This window comes from Sinocyclocheilus anshuiensis, unplaced genomic scaffold, assembly GCF_001515605.1.
Source record: "Sinocyclocheilus anshuiensis isolate Anshui unplaced genomic scaffold, SAMN03320099.WGS_v1.1 scaffold821, whole genome shotgun sequence".
NCBI lineage: Eukaryota > Metazoa > Chordata > Actinopteri > Cypriniformes > Cyprinidae > Sinocyclocheilus > Sinocyclocheilus anshuiensis.
Window position 1 is genome coordinate 123861 of NW_015558606.1, and position 22046 is coordinate 145906.

The 22046-nt window shown below is 38.8% G+C and overlaps 1 protein-coding gene across 1 annotated transcript in view; it reads right to left on the reverse strand.

The window, feature by feature from the left end:
- The window catches only part of kcnn1a (potassium intermediate/small conductance calcium-activated channel, subfamily N, member 1a), a 30934-nt gene extending 24230 nt beyond the window's left edge, over positions 1 to 6704 (reverse strand). The window contains exon 1 of the mRNA XM_016476052.1: positions 5625 to 6704. Coding sequence (XP_016331538.1) covers positions 5625 to 6608 — 984 coding nt within the window. The 5' untranslated portion in view covers positions 6609 to 6704. The remainder of the gene's footprint in view (positions 1 to 5624) is intronic.
- Between the last annotated feature and the right edge of the window lie 15342 nt (positions 6705 to 22046).

Sequence of the window (22046 nt, forward strand, 5' to 3'; positions counted from 1 at the left end):
ACATGAGAGAGTAATTAATGACAGAATTTTCATTTTTGGGTGAACCCTTTTTAAAGAGGAGTGAAGAAAGAAAATAGAAATTAGGCAACAAGGAGTCTGACAATTTAGACGAAGGAAGAGTAAAGGAGACAACACAAAGAGGAAAGAAGTCAGAAAGGAAGGACAGAAAAGAATAAAGGTAAGTAAGTGAAAGAAATATAAAAATCAAAAAGGAGGTTTGAAAGAAATAAAGAAATCAGATAAGCAAGAGAACAAAAACAAAGAGTCTAATATATGAGTGACAGAGATGTGAAAACCACTCGTTTAAGACATGGCATATGAGGGTGCTCTCTTGATCATGGTTTTCTGGTCAGTCCAGAAATCACACAAAAGAGAATATATATGTCAGTATTTAACCAAAATGCTGTTTTTTTAAACACTTTTCAAAAGTCAAAGGAGCAGTTTCAGAACAGATTATTGTATAGCTGGCATACTGTTCAGTTTGTTTTGTCTTTTTGTACAACAGATTGAATGTCTTTTTTTTTTTTTTTGGAAGGTACAATTGTATTGGATGATCTGGAAAATCCTCCCCAAGACATATGCCTGCTCTTTGGACTCATTTATGCTATGAAATTATAGTATCCTCCAGTACTGAAGGACACCTTTGATTTCATTCAGTGGCTGAACCTAGAATGCAATCTCTGAAAAATCTTCTGATGTAGAAAGATGTCATCGTGGCGTGATGGAGCATTTGTCAGTGTAATTGTTCATGATTGACCATTATTGATTTAGAAAATGGTAATTCTAGAAAATGGTAAATCTAGATTTACAAGGTGTCATAAAAGGGATGTTGATGGTTTTTTTCTATTTATTTCCTGAGTGCAGTATGTGCAATTTTTTTTACAGTGTTAAATTGTTGATTTGATAGCATGCCTAAAAAGTAATGACTTGAAGTAACATTGTTTTAAACAAATAAATGCCCTATTGTTGTGCTAACAATCTGTTTTCTGTCTTTGTATTAACAACTTTAAGTTTTGAGTACAGCTTACTTGAGAAATTTAAGGCAATCAGTTTCCACACATTTTTCTAGTAATGTGAACAAAGCAGACTTGTTAAGAGAACTGTTTTGTTTGAGTTCTGTGCACTAAGCTTAACTTAAATCTCTAAGTTGGCTTAACTTGTCAAATTGAGTTACCAACACTCAAGTTTTCTGGTAACCTATACATTACACAAGTTACCTATACAAAGTTACAGTAAGTTTTATTAACTCAAAAATGATAAACTAATTTGCTTGAGAAATGTTAGGCAATCAGTTTCCACAGGTTTTCCAAGTAAGTTCAACTCATTACTTTTTACAGTGCAGAGGATGAGGAGAGGGTACTTGCAGTGCATTATACAAATTCACACCGTTCTCTGTGCTTACATGCGTTATGTAACCTTTCAATGTTTTCTTCTAAAGCAAGCAACTAGGACTGACCTGGCAAGGTCACATTCAAAAAGTAGTAAAAAAAAATTCAGTGTATTGTGGAATACAAATCTTTATACAATTTAGATTTCAGGTTTAATCAATTCTGTATTTAGATCTATTTTTCAAGACATCCCCATATCTTGATATTTCCATATTTAAGGGGGTGTTTACACAACACCATTTTCAACTAAAAATGGAAATCTTTTTATGCGTTTTGGCCATTTATTTACACAACAATGGCATTGTGGGGGCATAAAAAGGCAAACCTTTAAAAATGGGTTTCAAAGAACAAGATTTTGAAAACGACACCGTTATCATCTCTGTGTAAACTACAAGAGTGCAAATTTGTGAAAACAGTGACGTCATGCGGATTACTTTCTGATGGCCACTGAGGTGAAACTTTTTTCATACCTTGTGTAACACATTTCCTGTTTTCACATTGGCATTTTGAACATTAGGTATCACTAGTGAATGAAAAGTAATAATTCCATATTCATATGTTTTATGTAATCATCTGTGGGGTCAGCTGAGATAAAACTACACATTTCCTGACATGATTCTCTGATGCTGGACATTATTATATCGCACAAAGAAAACGCGGAGAATGTGCCCACTGGCCAAAGACACTGAACGCCTCTGTGATTATTTTCTGTATGATGGGCTGTTGTGGCTGAATGTCCTTCATGAAACCTTCAGAGCAAACTGATCCCATTTAAATGGACCTTTTAGTCTGTGAGGAAATTAGGTGGCTTGGAAGATAAAGGAAGAAAGAAAGACTTTAATAGAAGAAGGGACCTTTAAAGGGTTAAAGATAGACCTTTCCTCTTCTTCCTTCTTATAAATGTCTTCCTGAAGCAGACTTTCTGTCTTTTTGAACAACAGCGTTAAACCCTGAGGTGGTATGACCCTTAATAAACAGGAACCTCTGTGAGCAATGCTGCAGAGACACATGATGCTATAATGAGATTATTCATTAAAAATTCTTCTGATATCTCTCTCTCTCGTTAACATATACTAAAGATGTATAAAAACGGTTTCTCTCTCTTTAACATATAGGCCTACTAAAGATGACAAACTATTTTCCTGTTTAACACTGTAAAGCTGCTTTGACACAACCAATATTGTAAAGCGCTATACAAATAAAGGTGACTTGACTTGACTTAAAGATGTCACAAATGCAGAGAACCGCACAGCTATTTTCTTTTGACAAAGAGAAGCCATGGCTGTAACACAGGTTTAGACACTGGTGCTTAATCATATCAAACACAGCTTCTAGTCTTCAGTTTGATCGCAGATCCATTGTGTTAATACGGAGATAGGACTTATATGATATTAAATTGCTGATTGTTTTCTTTCAAGTCTTTAATTTTTCATCATATAATTTATTAATTAATTATATTAGAGAGGTTTATCAGACGTTTCGCATGACATTACTTCAACAACAGAGCAAGGATCACTTAGCAAGCAAAGAGAGGCCAGCCAAAAGGAAACTCTAAACACTGACAAGAAGGAAGAATGGAAAAGTATTTACACAAGTAAAGCACAGAAGTATATATGTTAAGCCTTTCAGAGCACAATGTCTGTGCTTGTGGTGTGAAACTGTGGATCACACAGGCCACAGTAGCAAACTACTATTAAGTTTCAGTTTGTGTCACAGAATATTGTAACTGATCGGTCCCTCTCAGCCAAAATAGTTTTTGTTTAAGCCATTAGAGCAGAACAAAGTGGTTGGACAAAATGTTACAAATGCACGGGTAAGGATATCATCCTACACGAGTAAACAGCTTTTTTATAAAAAGCACAATTGTGCAGCATAGTCAAAATGTCGTGCAAGTTGATTGAGTTATTTATTAGGAAAACAATGTCTTTATATGCACTTAACTTAACAAGCACACAAAAGTGTTATTAAATTCAGTTTTTAAAAAAACAAAACATGATGGCTTCCCTTGTTTTTTTTCTGTTGGGAAAACTGCCAGTGTGTCTGCAGAGTACAGCTGGACACATCTTGAGTGGAGCAATCATGATCTAAGGATCAAAGCTTCATTTAATGATACAATGAAATGAAATGGAGCATAAATAAATGGACGTGTGGGACAGATATTGAAGGTTATTTGTTGCAGTACTTCAGATGAAAAGTAATGGATAGTTTATGTATTCCAAAAGTCCTTTTGTTTGTGTTACCGGAGCAACGTGTCTCCCATTAACAAAGGTTGTACACAATAGAGCACAGTATTTAGAAGTACTAAAGGTCACTGACTCCACCCTGCCCGCTATATTCTGCCCAACTGATAAGACTCTCTGTCTAAATGAATTTCCTTTGACTGTATACTCTAATTAGTATCCTTCCTCTCAACTATCTAGCATCAGATATCAAGAGTTTTTTTCTTTGAAAAGGTCAGTTTATTTTTCTTCTTTTGTTAGCTTTCTTCCTGCCATACCAGTGCTGCGCTTGGGTTAAATCCAACCTTGAAACTCTGGAGACATAATACTAAAACATTTTAGTAAAAGGTGCTGTGTGTAACTTGTTCAGGAAACTCATTTGAAAATTATTTTTAGGTTAGAAAATGTACTTTTCTGTATTATTTTTACATTTTACAAATACATTTTGTGACACTGGTGCACAACTTATACTCTTTAAGGTCAATTATTAACCACAGTGTAGAAAGAAGAGAATCTAAACAAGGAAAGGTGATTTGCATTAGAGATACCTGTGATATGGTGTGTTTTACTGAAGGGACATTATGTTTCTTGATAAAGAACAATGATAAAGCCAAGTACTACTGCAGGAAATGGATTTGTGCTGATTTTGATCTAATCCACATTTTAATCACTACATTTTTTGTCCATATATTCTGTGTATATGTATAAGCCCTTACTCTGTGAGACTTGGCTACTACCACCCAAGAAGATAAGCCACTGTGATCGACCTATAACAAAAGGTATTTCAGGACCTGAGAGAGAGCATGAAGGAGAGACATGAATGGAGCCTCGGTGAGTGGCATCAGATAACAGGGTCAGAAAAATAAATGGAGCCCTGGGAGCTGTTTTAGTCTTTTGAATGAACTGCAGATGAAGGCACTGGTGCAACAAATAATGAGGGCATCATTTGGACACACTGTAAAAGTGGCACAGATTCATACAACACAGTTATCTGCAGTAAAAAATATTTTTTGAAGTTAAAGATTACTGGAGTACATTTTATAAGAAAATTCTACTAGTCTTTCTACTTCAAAATTTCATGTTAATTCAATGTGTTACTGTTTATTTAAATAGCTTTGAAATTTACTAGTAATTTATGAGTGAAAACAGTTTCTACACCACATTTTTTCAGAGTAGTTTCACTTTGTTGTACATGTAAGAAGAGATTCAAGTGTGTTTTTATTTTTTCCATATAAAAGCAAAAATGAAGTAACCGAGTATGATAGCATAACTGAGTTATGAGCGGAACTGAATCACATTTTTGGTTATGTTCTGTCCTGTGACAGACGGGTGATCATAGGAAAGGAAGAGTGAAAATTAATATTAAATCCATCAAAAGTCCACCAAAAACCTTTGAGCCCTTTTTCTACAGTTTCAGTACTGGATTACTTACTGCATCTCTTTGCCTTTGTATGGCTGTAATTATTAGTCAAAATTAATTTTTAAGAATTTACACTTCTACTAAATTATACTAAATTGTTGAATTTTCTTATACTATATACTAAACTGTTGAATTTTCAAGTGGCAATATGATGTCCAAACTTTCCATATTTACATTTTTCACTTGAATTGTCATGTTTAACTATATTTTAATACATATTTGGGCACTGCAATAAGACCCTCCATAAGAGAAATATCAAGTTTTGATGCACTACAGATTAAATGCCTGTGTGTGTGAGACTGTGAAAGAGAGAGCGTGAGAGAGAGATGTGAAAGGCACAGTGGGGTTTTATGTCCGCGTGAGTGTATGCATGAGATGCAGTGTGCTTGATGTCATCGTGTTGATGGGCTGCTTTCGAATACATGTTTTAGCAAATCACATTAGCCGCCTCGAAAGCTTAACATGACGATTATTCATTTAAGGGCAGCAAAAGAACAACAACAACATACGACAGGCGTGGTCGCATATAACGCTGCGTATATTCTTACAGAGTGGCATATTGAAAGCTGTGCTTGTGCCCATACATAAATAACCTACCTTGTGTTTGCTTGCGCGATTGTTCCTGTCCTCCTTGTCGTGGGGCTCTGGCCACAGTTGACTGCTGGAGCCGTACGGGGGGCTGCTGTTGTCACTACTAGACACCGACGAGTTTCTCTCTAGCGCGCGCTCGCATTGATACGGCTGACTGAGTGCGATTTTCCCCTCCTGGTACCCGCTGCTGTCTCTGTCACTCTGTTGCCGCTGGAGGCTGTGTTCCTGCGCGCGACCCTGCTGATGCTGATGCTGATGCTGCAACAGCGGCGCCTGCTTGTTTCTGCACACTTGCCCTGATCCGCTGATGCAGTAGTTGATGGGAAAGCTGCTGCCCAACAGTAACTGAGCCTGAGGCTCAATTAATTGCCTCTGCTTTTCTGCTTCCTCGCGTGCATTTATCTGTCCTTGACCAGAGTTTGGCAAGAGTAGCTCAAAGGAGGGGTCCCTTTGTTGATTATAACAAGGTTGCTGCAGCAACTGGTTTTGGTCTCGACGCCCCCCCTCCCCGACGCGACGCTGTAAGATGTCTTGTTTGTAATTAGCACTCTTTTGGCGCGTATCCCGCGTATTAGAAATGTGCGAAGGCAGAGGCGGCGGCAGCAGATCAGATGGGGAGGGCTGCGGGGAAACGGAAGATTTGTGCTGAGGAGAATGGCTGCTCTGCGAGAGCCCCTCAAAATGACACTGATAGCCAGATGAGGCCCCTGGAATCGGATGCGGCAGGTTGTCGTAAGGCGCACGGTCACTGTGCGCGGGGCTGCAGTGGCCGGTCAAAGGCACGCACTCACCGTTCCTGGTGCCGCGGTCCGGACAAGACTGTACATGTCGGCTGTGATGTGAGGAGGTGGATCGCTCCTTTATCGATGGCGGTGGGGGCGGCAGACTAAAGAGCGCGGCGACTGGACGAGATCCTTCCTTTTGACTGTCACGAGCGTCCGTGTCGTTGCTGTGCTGCTGGTGGACAGCTCCCGCGTGCCGATGCCGCATCCCCTCAATATCCGCGTCTTGTTGTGATTGCTCCTTTGCCTTGTAAAGCACCGACACCCATTCATTGCGATGTGCCCCAAAAGAACCGAACTGCCTCGTCTCATTGGTGGGCTCGAGCGAGACCTGCCTCTTGACGTCATCGCCGAGATGAACACCGCCCTCGTGTGAAAACCGCTTTATGTTTACAGCTGATAAGATTAAACCTGAGATGCGAATTGGGTATTAGCAAGGTCATGCACGCGGCGAAAGCTGCATGGATGCCTTGTCGGGATTGACTTTTTCATGCCTGTGCCATTATTAAAAAGAGCGAGCATTAAACACTTCAGGGGAGAGGTGCACCTCTTTTATAAATTGCTTATGCTTATTGCTTGTTGTTATTATTTATGGCGTAATGTATGGCCAAACCTGCGCGTACATACATAACCGAGTGTTGAGTGGAAGGCAATAGCTAGTTAAGCGACATCACACAAGCATATTCGGTATACAAGATTATTGCGTTGGAATTATCATGTTTTAATGGACAAGGATTAAAACAACGAATGAATCATTCAGACATCATATTTGAATCAGTTTGATCAAGTGTAGAGAACAAACTCAAAAGAAAAATTTGCTCACAAAGATCATTAGCAAGAGGGTATTAGCCTACAAAAATATCAATTGAATTGAATAATGGTATATTCATTATAGAAATCTCTATGTATCTTTCATTGTAAGATTTTATTCATTTACATGATGTTTCACTATCCCTACATTCCTTGATATTTCCAGGTTTTCCATGACTGTGGGAAATTACACTTCATAATTCTAAAACTTACATTTTAGACAAAATGTATAATGTGATTGTGTTAAAAAATGCTCTTTACTCCAGACAGTTGCTGCTCACTACTCTGCACCAATCACACACTCTGGTCTAGAATGCCATGAACACAGAAAAGAAGATTGATACAGCGAAACATTCCAGTGCTGTTATTCCAAATCAATAAACTTTGCGACCGGAACTGACTGTTGTATAATGTGGAATAAATCACACTTGAAAAACACAAGGATGACCAATGAAGAATGGATCTTCCATTTAAACACAAGGTGCTCCGTCCTTGACTGACACACACACTTATCATGTTGTTCATTCTATAATAAATTTACTATGCTGTCCTCACGTAGTTAATTTTAAAAGATAATGCATATTCCATTACCAAAAAATACATTAAAGAGTTGGACACTGGGAAAATTATGAAGAGGTTTTTATCTGATTCTCTGCTGTCATATCCCCCAGAAACATTTTCAATCAGAATCATTTATGCGCATGCGGTTGTTAAATATCTCAACAAGTGCAGACAAACAGTTCTCAAATAGAAAGAAAAAAAATGGTTGTAATTTTGTATCTTTAAATAAATTCTCCACCCACACACATATTCCAGCTTGTGCAATAAGAGGTCTCAGTATAATTTTCATCTTCAATCACAGAATGCCAATTCATCATTCAATGTCTGTGTGATAAAACTCACATTTTACATGTTAGAGATGAAAGACTTCAAGCATTTGTGAAAGCACAGATATAAATAACTTTCCTCATTAATATTAATAGTTTATTGAGGACATCCCATTATGCTGGATGATAATAAGAATGGAGATGAGTGTTGGAAAGAATGAGGATAAAGATGCTCTCTTTGGTCCTGAAATAGACCAAACCATGAGAGCTGTTGATCAGGTATTGCATACATTGTGAGGACTAAATAGTCGCAAGGAGAGTGAAACCTGAAATCACCTACAATCCTGGGACTAATGGTCACCACATGAAAAATAGCTTAATATAAAACAATATGAGAAATAACTTTAAACTAAATTCTATAAATACAGAAAGATCTGTGTGGCATGCATGTTTATTGAACAGAATTTGCTCAGTAAAAAGAAAACAGATGTAAAAGAAAGTCCCAAACATTACAAAAAAATATTATTTGCTCCTATGTATTAAGGCTCGTACAAGTCAAAGTCATAAAATCTAACCAGATTTATTAATAGAAAACTGTAACTAAATAGAAATATCAATATTGATGATATCACCAAAAATAAGAAATTGCAACTGAAAATGAAAATTGTAACTGTTGTAACATTGTGATACATAATATACCCTAACATTTTTAAGCTTTGAAGTAAAAACAACATTTTCAAAATCCCATTATTTCATATTGGTTGAGTTTTAGTCCCAGCATGTCAGATGGCAAGAGATATGCACAGTAAATGTCAAGGCATTTTGCAATCCTGTCCATTATTTTTGCTAGATTCACACTCCATTATTGTATTATGAGTACAACGTACAGTGTTACACTGTTATCAAAATTATAAGTAAAATACAGCTGTGTAGTTTTGTATTGTATTTTAATCAATATGAACAGAGAAGAATTTATCAGCCAGGGTTGATTTACTGTAGTGCATCCCAAAATAAAGTACAACAGCCAGCATGAAAACGTAAACTGAATCTCTCTCTCACACACACAGACACACATATGTAATGCTTCAAATGCCTCTAATTTGAATAAGAATCAGGCATTTTTTTGCCTGATTTTGCAATGGACGGAATGCACAATTCAACATGCTGCATACAGTCCCTCACGTCTGACTGACTGACTGAGAGACTTTACCTCTGAAACATGCATCACAGGGCAATGCAATCTATGGAATGTAATGAGCATGATACAATAAATTAGCTCTTTGACATACACAGATAATTTGAGGGCAAATGAAGGACCTGAACTGAGCTGACATGAGTCGTGATCCACAAAGATTATTCTAAATAGTGGGAGAGGATGAGGACCAGACCTAATACACCAGATATGCTTGCATTTTAAAACAGAAATTACATTCAATTTGCTCAAGCACATATTAAAATGTCATATTTTATGCCAGTATGAAAAGCAAGAAATCTAAAGAGTTGAAAGATTTGTTTGTTTAAAACAGAAAGCCTTGATGTAGTGTTTGTTTGCACTGTAGCTTGAATCATTTAGGACCCTTTCAGCCTGGATCTATCGCTCATACTGGTTAAGAAATGTATTTTTCATTTTATTTATTTACAAATTTATTTAGCTTTTTGCCGCTTTATTAATGTTGCAGTTGTCAAGAACGATGGAGAATATTTTCATACTGATCAGCGTTTTATGTGAAATAGATTTAGTTATTAATGCCACTATAGTTTCAAAACAAAATAAGACCATAACTTAACGCAAAACACAAATAAATGAAATAAATAAATAAATCAGAGAGTAGAAGAAAAAGGCCCTCGCCAAATGTGATTATAAAACAAACACTTAGTAAAAGGCACTTGGATTTATGGAGGGGTGGAGGGTGTCACATATTTTGAATCTTCCCTGACAAAGGTTGTCTGTATAAATGAAAGGGCAACATGAAGATAGGTCAGAATAAATCATCACAAAGATATGCTTCAAAGGCCTTGAGAAATCTTCTTTCATCACCTCTGGTCTGCCATTTTAAGGCTAATACTAACAGAGGGAACCACATGAAATACCAAATGTGAGGCAGTGAGCTGTGGCATTAAAACTTAAATGTCCAGTAAGTTACAGAATTTCCACGTTCTTACCTTAAACGTCTACACATCTTCATTCGGATCCTTTTGAACGCTCCTGACAATGACATCAGCACTATAAATAAAATAATATAAAATACACACGTACACATATATAAACAGATTTAAAATAAGTAGCGGGCGTAGTTTTCCCGGATAAAAAAAGGTAGCCCAGCACCGACACAATTCCTCGTTGTCTTGTGTGGAGATTCTCGGTCTAGTTACGGGCTTGCCCTCCAGCGCGTGAATATGCGTGCGCCCAATGGCGCGAGGACTCTCCGTGTCTCCCCTTCACTTTCATCTCCCGAACTGGTACGTTTGCTTCTTGAAAGGTATCTCAAAACGGAGAATAATGGAAAACACTTCCTCCGCAGTTAATTAGGCTATATACGTCGTGACTAATTGAGGGGAAAAAGCACAAATCCACGCGAACGTGTATTTCACGTGCAGCAAATAGATCATTGGTCGCAAGATCCACACTGGACCGTCACGCTGTAGTATTGATCGAGGATCGTGAGAGGAGGGTTATATGACCTTGTGACGTGTTGTAAATTGATGGGGGGGATCCCTGTTCTATTTTTAGATCTTGGTTGTGGAGAGACTAGCGGGGGTGGATGAATAGGGTGGGGGCTCTGGGGTTCCCGTGCACGCACAACCCGCAGCAAAATTGATCATAGAATGGTGCTCATGCAGCATTCAGAATAAAAGGATTCTACATATGGACGCACCATTGATGGAGACACCATTTTGCTGATCTCTGTTGCAAGGACTATTGCTGCCTTTACATCCTCGTGGTTTTTATAATTGCATGGAGCTAATTATATAGCAAATATATTTTTGTAGCACGTGGACAAACATGTTTCAGCATGTTTGATTGCTTTTTAACGATGTTTGTATTCAATGGTGTTATTTTTATTGTGCATAAAATTCCCGAGACGTTTTTGAGTATCATTAGGATTCATTATATTGTGAATCTTTGCTGATACATAACATCCTTTATAGATTGATACACTGCTGCTGTTGTGGAGTCTGTATTGTGTGTACTGGCGAATATGCGCAGTGCAGGAGTGTGTGTTGTATGTCTCAGAATGACAGACATTTTGCACTTGTTTGCAGCCTGACAGTGAATTTAATCTGGCAGACAACTTTAGTATGGAACATCAGCTTTGTGGCATGTTTCACTGGAAATTGTCAAGTCAAGTACAGGCCCAGTCATGGCAATATTCTCTCTGCGGTGTAATCTGAGTTATGCTATCAACGATTTCTCCTAATTTCAAACATCTCTTGAATGTCTTTCTTCACTCTTAATGAATTTGTAGGTTTAGTTATGCAAGGAAAAGAATATTACACAACACAACTGTAGCCTACACAGTGGTGCAAGGTGCATCAGAGTTGAGAGTAAAGCATGACTCTTTTTCAATTATCTTTTAAGAGGATTATAAACCTTTGTGCATGAGGTTTGCCCAGGGGCCATTATTTGACATACAAGCAGCCTGTCATTTAAAACAGAGTTTAATGGGATTCAATTGTTTGTGTTAATCAACCTCAAAGTGGCTTTATTACCAAAGAGGGTGCAAATATTTTGCAGGGGAAACAGCAGGGTGCCACGGTCTGATGAGGCTAGGAATAAAACTGAAGTCAGCCGTTAACATGATTGCATCAGAAGATCAGCAGAAGCTGAAGAAAGAGAATGAACTGATTGTTCCGATTTTTTTATTTGATAACAATGCCATATCAGATTAAAATCCATCTTTCACCTTCCCACAATTACAATCTCCTTTTACTGAAGACATCCCATGGTAAGGATACAGTGACTTATCTAGCCTTGATTATCTGCAAAAGAGAAAGACTTTATGCATGACTTTTACACAGAGTTGGGCAGGTTCTTTTCAGTGTCATGGTTGCTGTTTGTTTCTTGTTGGAAATATACCCTCATTCTCCTCACATAAAGTCTCAACATCAGTAATACTCTCATTTTTGGTGTGAAATCTGCTTTCACACAAGATTAATGAATGTACTCTGCAGGAATTTATGATGTCCTAATTAAGCCCTCTCTATGACTTTCACAGCTGCACACCTGAAAGAGAATCTTAAATTCACCTCACTGGAGTAGAAGGCATTCAAAAACATATCTGATATCATTCAATGTCTTTTCATGACTAGTGACAGACATCCTGATTTACTATTGTAGACTTTCCATAATTTACTCACCCTGATGTTGTTCCTTTATGGCTTTCTTTCTTTTGTGAAACACAAAATAAATTATTTTGAACAGTTTTTTCATTGTCCATACAATGAAAGTCAACAAGGTCCAAAACAACATTTGGGAAGTCATTGGAGCTTTATTATACAACCTAAAACGCTTTGACAATTTTCAGAGGAAAGGAAGTTATACAGGTTTGGAACAACTTAAGAGTAAATTATGGCAAAATGATCCTTTTTCAGGTGACTTATTCCTTTAAAATAAAGATTTTGATGTGTAAATACTTGTAAAACCTGTAAATAAATAAATAAATAAATAAATAATATTGCAATTCCAGGGCCTTTAAAAGTCAATGAAATGCAATAAAATTGGTAAAATCAAGAAAAATTTCAACAGTAAATCTAAATTTATTTGGTGGGTTCTGCATGGAAGATCTGAAAACCAGAACCTCCATTGGTTGCATTTAAATATCAGGCAGTTTTTAGTCACTTTGGAGACTTTTCAATATACATGTATATTGTTTAATACATTGTTTAAATCTCTTAATTCCATGGATTGAATCTCTATACAATGAATTTATGAACACTTATTCAGTAAACAACTAAAAGCTGTGTTAAATTAATTTGTCTAATACTTGTTGTACAAGGATTTTTTTTTTTTTGCAGATATCCTATGATAAACTGCAGCTGCATCAAGGTTTATTTTTCCTTTAATTTTACCGAAAAACATGTATCCCTGGCAGGGCCGTGCACAGACCTTTTGAGGGGCATGTGCTGAAACTGAAAAAGGTCACCCCCCCATTTTTTTACTGGTTACATCTTAATGATAAGCGGAGAGTATAGAATACTACATTCAAAAATTAGCTAGCTAGCAAATACATGCATATTAACATCGTAAACATTAACCATGCTGTGAGTGTGACCATATATAATATGATTAAATGTTAAATTTTCTTAGAAATATATTTTACCTAGCTGACAAGGAACACTTCATCAGAACAGGGTGTTCAACGCACCACCATTTCCGTTTAAAGAACGTTTTGCACCGTTTTTTTTGCGGCTGAACGCAGCCCAGGTGTTTGCTGTAGCTATATGGGCGCGGCGCTCAGTTTCAAATACATAAATTATGAGCCTTTATAGACATAGTGTTTCTTGCGTAAAGAAAACGCTGTACTTATTCAAACAACAAGATCTTTATTTACCCTTGCTGAAGTGTGTTGAAATTTCTTCTTCTGCATTCTACTGTACGGACGTAAATTTACTTTCCCTTCAGCCTGAGGCTTATTCATTTCACTTTTGGTGTGAAAAGGCTTTTATATTTGCCAAAAATAGAACTTTTTTACTTTAAAATCAAACAAGCAAGCCCTGTCCAGATTTAAAAAGTAATGCAAAAGTAACGTAACGCATTACTTTCCATAAACGTAATTAGTTACTTTTTTATGGAGTAACGCAATATTGTAATGCACTACTTTTAAAAGTAACTTTCCCCAACACTGATCCCTGGCAGCAATTCGAAGAGTCTTCAGGTTATAGCTGATGAAATAATATTCAGCACTGTACCGCAGTAGCTTCTGCACTAATCTATAGCATATGCGTGCAAGACAGCATCCAATTAATATTAATGGATTGTGTTCTCTTGATTGCTGAGAGGGACCACACGTGGTGATCAAGTCTCAGTAGTGATGCAGAGCCTATTAAGAGATCTCCTGCGAGGACATCCCTCACAGTGTGTGCACTTTATAATTGCAAGTAGTATTTGTCAGGATGTCAGGCAGTGAGCCAGTTTGTGTATATAATCAAAATCTTTGTTGAATTCAATGAGCTGCATTTTCTGCATTAAATAGCAGCAATCTAAACTGGGCATTGTACAGTTAATTTAACCATCCTGCTTGCTCTCTGAGCAGGAACTGAGGGAATGGTGTATAACACGGTTACTTGTGAGCAGTGGTGTGCACAGACTTCTGGAGGGGCAGGAGAGAAGTGGTGTTACGAGGGCACAATTGCGGTCCGGGGGCACCAAGATCAGACCAAAAGGGCACTTTAGCAACAGCGATTAAAGATGAAGGGGCTGCAACGGTTATGCCCCCCCACCCCACCGCATGCCACTGCTTGTGGGGCATGACCATTGCAGCAGCCTGTAATGGTGTTGCAGTTCAGCACCACTGCAGTACACCTCCACTGCAGCCTTAATTATGCATGGCAGCTGTAGTGAGAACACCCACTCACTCACAGGGGAAGTGCAGGGGCAGGAAAGCAGATAAGAGGACTGCAGAGTGGGAGTGGGTGAAGTCTGTTTGCGCTGCCGATGGGATGTAGGACTTGGAAAAACAGAGAGCATATATGTTGATAAGCTCTTTTAAATACAGTAATCAAGTTTTCACAAGATGTCTTATTACTTTAATAAATGACGCTATCCAGGGCTTCAGGCTAACAAATGAGAGCAGTAGAACCGATGCCACCAAAAATCGCAAAATTATAATAATCACAATATTACTATTGTATTTAATAAATAAGAGCATTTACTTATAATATTACTAAAAAATATTTCTCATGAAAATTGATTTTTGACAGTAAAGCACTGTTTGAGTTGGGATGCATGTAAATGTACTTATATTAATAACAGTAACAGTAACAATAGTATCTGTACGAATGTAAACCCATAAAAAATTTAAATGTTTTAAAACTGCGAGTAGAGACTCTACAGTCTGATTCTTATTTATATTTTACTCTTATTAAAATTACATGGGTAAAACCATGCATTTACCACTTTAAAAAATATATTTTAAAACTACTTTTAATTATTAATACTATTTTTAGTATAAATATAACTGCAAAAACTGCCATAGCTTAATAAAAATTACTGTAAATACCATGACTCCTGTAATATCTTTAACTGATGCACTTGCACAGGTGGAGTCTATAATCAGCTTGAATAGCACGATATGTATGTATATATACAGCCAACTATGGAAGAAAAATAATGCCATATGTCTTTGAAACAAAAAAGCATGTTGAATAGCACTAACTAAAAAAATTATGCATTGCATTAACAGTGCTTGCATTTTAATGCCTTGTATTTCCAGGGCTTGCATTTTTAGGTCCTGAAATTTAACATAGTTGTCTATTTAAGTTGTGAATATTTCAATTCAAAATATTTCACACACATTTTCATAATTAAAAATTCAATAATTCATATTCACCTTCCAGAATTCACTTCCAAAATATTCAATCTGTTTAAAAATACGATGTATAATATTCGACAGGCAAATTTCGGTCCATTTTATTTCACTTACCAAATCCGCTTCCACAAATTCAGTGGTTAAAATTCAGCAGAAAATTCGGCATTGCACATCCGGGAGCTGCAGGAATAGCAGTAGAGCACCAATGCATGATCTCCAGCTGCTGTCAGTCCCTCACCAGCAGGTTGCGCAAGCGACTGTTGATGAAGACCAAAGCAACAGGTGGATCAAGTCATTCATTCACAAAAACAGATTTGCAGAAATGGAGCAAGCGCTAAGTAGAAGTTTTGATTATCGGGGCCAGTATAAACATGTGGAAAAGCTGATTGTGTGTATGTTTAATTCAACATCTTTGCTGTTTCCCGTAGCCTACATGTAAACAGCTTTCTCTACCACAAAGGAGATTATAATGCTATTTTACTCAACGCTGATGTACAGAACTAACATTACATCTGAGGAAGACATATATTGCTTTCGGTTGCTTAGTTTCCTTTACTTGTATCATGGCTTGTGTGACTGTGCTATCCGTTCACTCCGCCAGCGTCTCGCAGCGATCATTTTCATAACAGGGACGCTAAACATTCTTGCAAACTGTCTAAACTGAATTATACATGTCATGCAGGCATTCATATGAGGAGTTTAACAGCAAATTAGTCATTCAAAGAACAAATTTTATTTTTGAACATGAAAAATTCGGTGGCCTCATAGCTTGTTACGGGCCTGCTCCCACAGCTTTGGCGTAACCATGGTAGTTTTACCTGTTTACCTTGGGGTCTGTTTTCAGAAGCACTTTGAAGCTTGCTTCTTTTTTGGTCCCGTCACTTTTTGGCCTATTTGTAATTCTATTTCTATTCTTTTTAGGACTTTTGGCTATGTAAGCCATTGTTGATAGACTGGTTAGAATTTTGCACACTCATTTTTCGGTTTCCCATATATGGACTGCCCTCTGTGAATGCACAGAATAATTGACAGCGGCTCAAAACCTGATTCTGATTGTCTATTACAACTAATTATACACTAATAACGGAAAAATTTACCCGATGATGTCAGAAAACAATAATTCACAGCATCTGCTCCCTCTATTGTACATCATAAGTCCCTTATCTTAATTTGTCCTGGACTGTTGAATAAAGTGACAGTAATATACAGAGGCCCATAGGAGGAAGATGAAGACGTGCTATCAAGAGCAGCTGTGGCACAGCAGCTGGTCTGACAATGTGTATGTGGCCTGAATACACATCTACTCATCTAAGATGCCATTAGAAGGTCACTGCTTGTGTGTGTGCATATGTGTTAGCATTGATCATCTATAAAACTGTAGCATATTTGAGTCTTTGTTCCATTTTCAAACGGCAAGTTCCCTTTTGAGCGTTCACTCTACATTGCAAAGCTCTACATTGCGTTCACTCTCCGAAAATCCTGAAACCTTATAGGATAATGCCAATACAATAAACTGGCCAATTGTCACTAAATATGCAAATCACATGCAAATACTGTATATAATGCGGTAAGAGCAAAAATTGCCTTAGAATCATCTTCTTCACTCTGCCATCGTCGAAGATGCACCAGAAGATACGACAACTTCTTCACCGCACCTTCTGTCGACTTTGTGCAGGCCCCATTGACCCGCTGGACACGCACAAGCACTGCATCGCCTGCCTGGGCCTGGCCAATGCTGAGGCTGCGTTCTCTGAGTCCGACTGCATGCACTGCCCTCCCTTCGGGCGATGGTGACAACTCGGTCCGGGGTGGTCATCCTCTGCCGTCGGCCCTTTCCCCAGTCCTTTTTGCTGACGACAGCCGAGACACTGAGGGCCCCCCAGACCTCCAGGAGGAGCTCACCTGGGTCTTCACGAAAGCCGTTAAGGAGCTCAACCTCAACTGGGATACTCCGGAGGAACCTACCAGGAGTAAGCTCGACTCCTGGTACTTCCAGTCGAGCCGCTGCCACGCTGCCTTGAGGAGGAAGATTCCATTCTTCCTGGATGTCCAGGTGGTGAAGTCGTGATCTGCAACCCAGTCGGCATGTGTCCACACTTCCACACAGGCCATGTTTTCCCATGTGGACGAGGCGGAGGCCCACGGTTACATGCGCATACCCCTCATCGAGGAGATGGTCACCGCGCATCTGTTGCCTTCCTCAGCCACGCTTGGCGCAGAACTCAGCCTGCCTTCTAAGCCTTGCAGATTGACCACCCACCTTGCTGACAAGGCTTACACTTCCGCTGGCGAAGCGGCATTCGCGCTGCCCATGATGGCAGTGCTGCAGGTTTTTCAAGCTAAGCTCCTGCAGTCTCTGGACAGCAGCAACATGAACGTGGATGCAGTGAAAGACCTGTGCACGGTGACACAGCGCTAATGGCGATAAAGCGCTCCGCTCAAGCCATCGGTCATTCCATGGAGTTCATGGTAGCCCTTCACAGGCTCCTATGGCTGACCCTAGCTGACCTGAAGGACTTCGACCTTAAGGAGTCTGTTTTTGAGCGCTTCTCTGAGGTGCATAAGTGCACGAAGGCGATGAGTCACCTGATGCCCCAGCAAACGTTTCATCCGCCGTTGAGATCACACCCCTCTTCTGCATCCCGCTCTGTTCATCATCATATCGATACGGCGTTACTCAACCTGCCTCAGAGCAGCGCAGAGCCACTGTCTGTGCCTGTTATGGCCTCCCAGTGTTGTCATCCACAAGCTGTTTCCCCACCAGCACGTTTAGCCTCGCTGGCGCAGGTTAATTTGGTTAATTGGTTTAGCGCCGCCTATCAGCTGCGGACTTTCCTAGCGGCATCGCTGTTAGATGGGAATTGTGTGTTGTTCTACCCCATGCTTAGTGTGATCTTATCCCTTGGTTCGGGCTGATCCAAGGAATAGATTCCTCGATTCTGAGGCAAAAGGTTGGAATCGATCCCATCAAGGGGAATCGACTCCTCATTCAGAGCCTTTTTCAGTTCAACAAAGCTTATCTAAGGGTGCCTCTCAAATGGAATGCTGCATCCTACGAAAGCTGCATATCTCGGCTGCTATGTCATCAAACGTTGCTGAAGGCCATTTCAATTTAAAGGATCCTTGAGCAGCCTTCGTTTCACACCCTCCTTTAGGACTGTTTTGAAGGACACATCTAATGTATCCTTCGCCCACAATACTTTGCACACATTTAAATTCACTAATCTGAAAACTGAAAGAAAATGAGTCGGTACCGAGTCATCTGAGTTTGAGGATGCAGCCTTCTGGTTGAGAAGCACCCATTAATTCGCCCTTTGCTCGCCAACAGTGATTAGAAGTCTGATTTGTTTCCACTAAAAGGTTGTTTCGGATAGATCGTTTTAATGAACCAGTTCAAAAAACGATTCAGAGGTTATTATTATGTCCACAATTTTGAGCACTACACGACAGAATAGATCATGACGTGATTGAGGGTCTTGATTCTATTTCCATCTTAAATAAAATGCTATTTTTTTTTACATTTCTATCAGTCAATGATAATTCTGAAAGAAAACGTCATGAGCACAGATCAGTGGCCGAGAGTTCATCTGATTGACAGATAAACCACAAGCTCTTATGTCAGTGTTGTTGTTAATGTTCTGGTTATTTTGTTTCAGTGTACAGTTTGTTAATTTTGTGCAAAGCATACAGTTAAAGTAAACTTAATCATTCAGCTTAACTGTGCAGATGTATTTTAGACACTTCATGTCTTGTTCCATTCATGTAATAAACACATGTCCACTGCTGAGCTGTGGGCCATGACTAATTTCATGGGCATTGCAGACAAAATTACAATTTAAAAATAAAAGCTAAAAGCTATAGAAATGTATCATCATTTTTACAAATAAAGTTTCATATTATGAGAAGGCTACTTTCTACGACCTTTATATATACTGCAGTCATGGCGAGAGGTTCCTTCAATCTAAAAAACAAGAATAGAAAAAGAATAGAAAACAACAGTGGGTTAACGAGTTCGTTTGCCCATATAATCTTAAGGAAATTGTGTGTAAACTTATTTGGCTTGCTGTCCCCTGATGAGGGGCTCGATGAAGCAGCTTCAACTCGAGCTCTGATATACCCCCCAGGGACTTGATATAGGATGATTACGAAGAGCAAGGTACCTAAGATGAAGGTGGAGTTTTGGGGAGGTGGAGGGATTCTGGAACAGCTGAGACTGGAGAGAGGTAAGCAGCTGCTTATATACTCTGGCTGTTGATTGAAAGATTAGATGGGCTCGCTCCTCCCTAACTTACGTTAAGGAACTTCATGAATTGATTCTTGGAATCGAATCCCATCGATTCCAGAACCAGGAATCGGAATCTGACTCGATTCCAAAAATTTCGGAATCGAACAGCCCTACACCGCATTATAGGCTCTGTCCCAAATCTCACCCTAAACCCTCACGGTCTTCCTCTGAGTCCACACTTTCATGACGTAATGCCGCTTTGACTGTCGGGTCAAAGTCTGCTGCGGAGCTCGTCCCAGTGCAGGCTCAGCAGAAGCAAGCGTCGAGGGTGTATAGCAGCTGCAAAGAGGGCGCTCGTGAGCACCCTTCTGAAAGCTAAAATGACGAATGGGACACCCAGGGCCGGATTTATGCATAGGCATTCTAGGCACGTGCCTATGCTTGCTCGTCCAGGGGGGGCCCAAACACAATGAAGAGATATATAATATTTTTGTTATACTATGCGATATCTACAACAGTAAAAGAACCAAAAACCCCAGAAGACATTGAGCAAATAAATATAACAAACAATAGGGTAAAAATGACAAACTATTTCCATGTCTTCAGCCTTTTTTATGTACGGCAATCACGTTTTCTTTCTCCCGTTCTCTCTCACAGATGCACACACAGTACAGACACGCACTCGCGCACACACGCGGAAACGCGGACAGAAACTTCTTGTCAGAGCTGCGGCTGCCCTGCGAATTTATCAGTAAAATAGTTTCGCATTTCTCAGTAGCAAGGTTCTTGAAGCAGTTCAACTTAAAGATTCGCTATTAGTAGACTGCTGAATACTGCTGAGAGATGCACAGACACAAGTATTCACACGCACTGTAACGGTTTCTGATTAAGAAATAATGGGTGGTAATATTAGGCCTATTATATTAATAGGGAAGGGGGGCCCAAAAATTTGTTTTGCCTATGTCACAAAAAGAGGTAAATCCGGCCCTGGGGACACCCTACGTTCTCGTGGACTTAACGGACACGCACACACAGCGGCCATTGTAAGTCCTCAAGACCGCAAATGCACATGAAGTGTGCCATTTGGAACAGGGCCATATACTGCCCACAGGCTTGTCAGTATTTGCATGCGATTTGCATAATTAGCGACAATTGGCATTGTCCTATAAGGTTTCAAGATTTTTGGAGAAAGGGTTGAAGTGCCCTCTGCGAATGCTTCACAATGTCTCGTTCCCGCTCTCAGGGAACCGAGGTTACGACAGTAACCGGAGACGTTTCCTGTTGCCTTATGTCAAGCAAATCACTTTGATTTAAATGTGTGAAGAAGTGTTCAAAACTGATTTAGTACATTGTAAACAGTAAAATGTTATTTTGATGAATTTTTGTAAGGTTTGATGTAGGAAGTGTGTTTAGTAAGTAATGCTTTTACTACTAGTGATACCCCCTATAGCGATAAGTTTGTAATATGGAATGTTGAACTAGCCTACTACATCAGTTTTAAGACAAATTACACGAGCACAATTAATTTGTATATCAGTGATGAAATAATGAAATAAGTTATATACTATGTTAAAAAAATATGGTGCACTGTTTACAATTTGAATTCTGAGAGTTTATTTTTGTTGTCATTGATTAAATATACAGCCTGCATGTTCACAAAAATGTAATTTTTCAAAGATTAGACATTATCTTAGACTCTTTGGATTAATTGCACAGAAGCCCCTGTCAGTGTCACCTGTCCTACTGAAATAACTGACCAGTCAAATACCACCAGTCTATGATTTCTGTATATATATATAACAAACAGCACTTTTCATTCAATTGCATACATATATCCACACAAGGTCCCATTTGTGCATTAACAATGAGAAATACATTTGTTACAGTATTTATTCATCTTTGTTAAGATTAGTTAATAAAAATGCTACTGTTCATTTTTAGTTCATGTTAGCTCGGGTCTGTTAAATCATATTACAGTAACAGTTACTACTTTTTGATTACAATCGTTTATCAGTGAATGCTGAAATTAACATGAATTAAGATTTAAAAATGCTAGAAGTATTTTTATTGTTAGTTCATGTTAGGTACAGAAATGAAGCCATGTTACCATAATGACTATGTACAACAGTGAGACACAGTTAAGGTAATTTAGATGCAATGTTTAATGAAGCATAATTTAATGTACCACATGCAGCTTCAGAAGCTCTTTAGGGCAGAAGACATCTGAGCTCTATATCCATCCTAGGAGAGCTGGT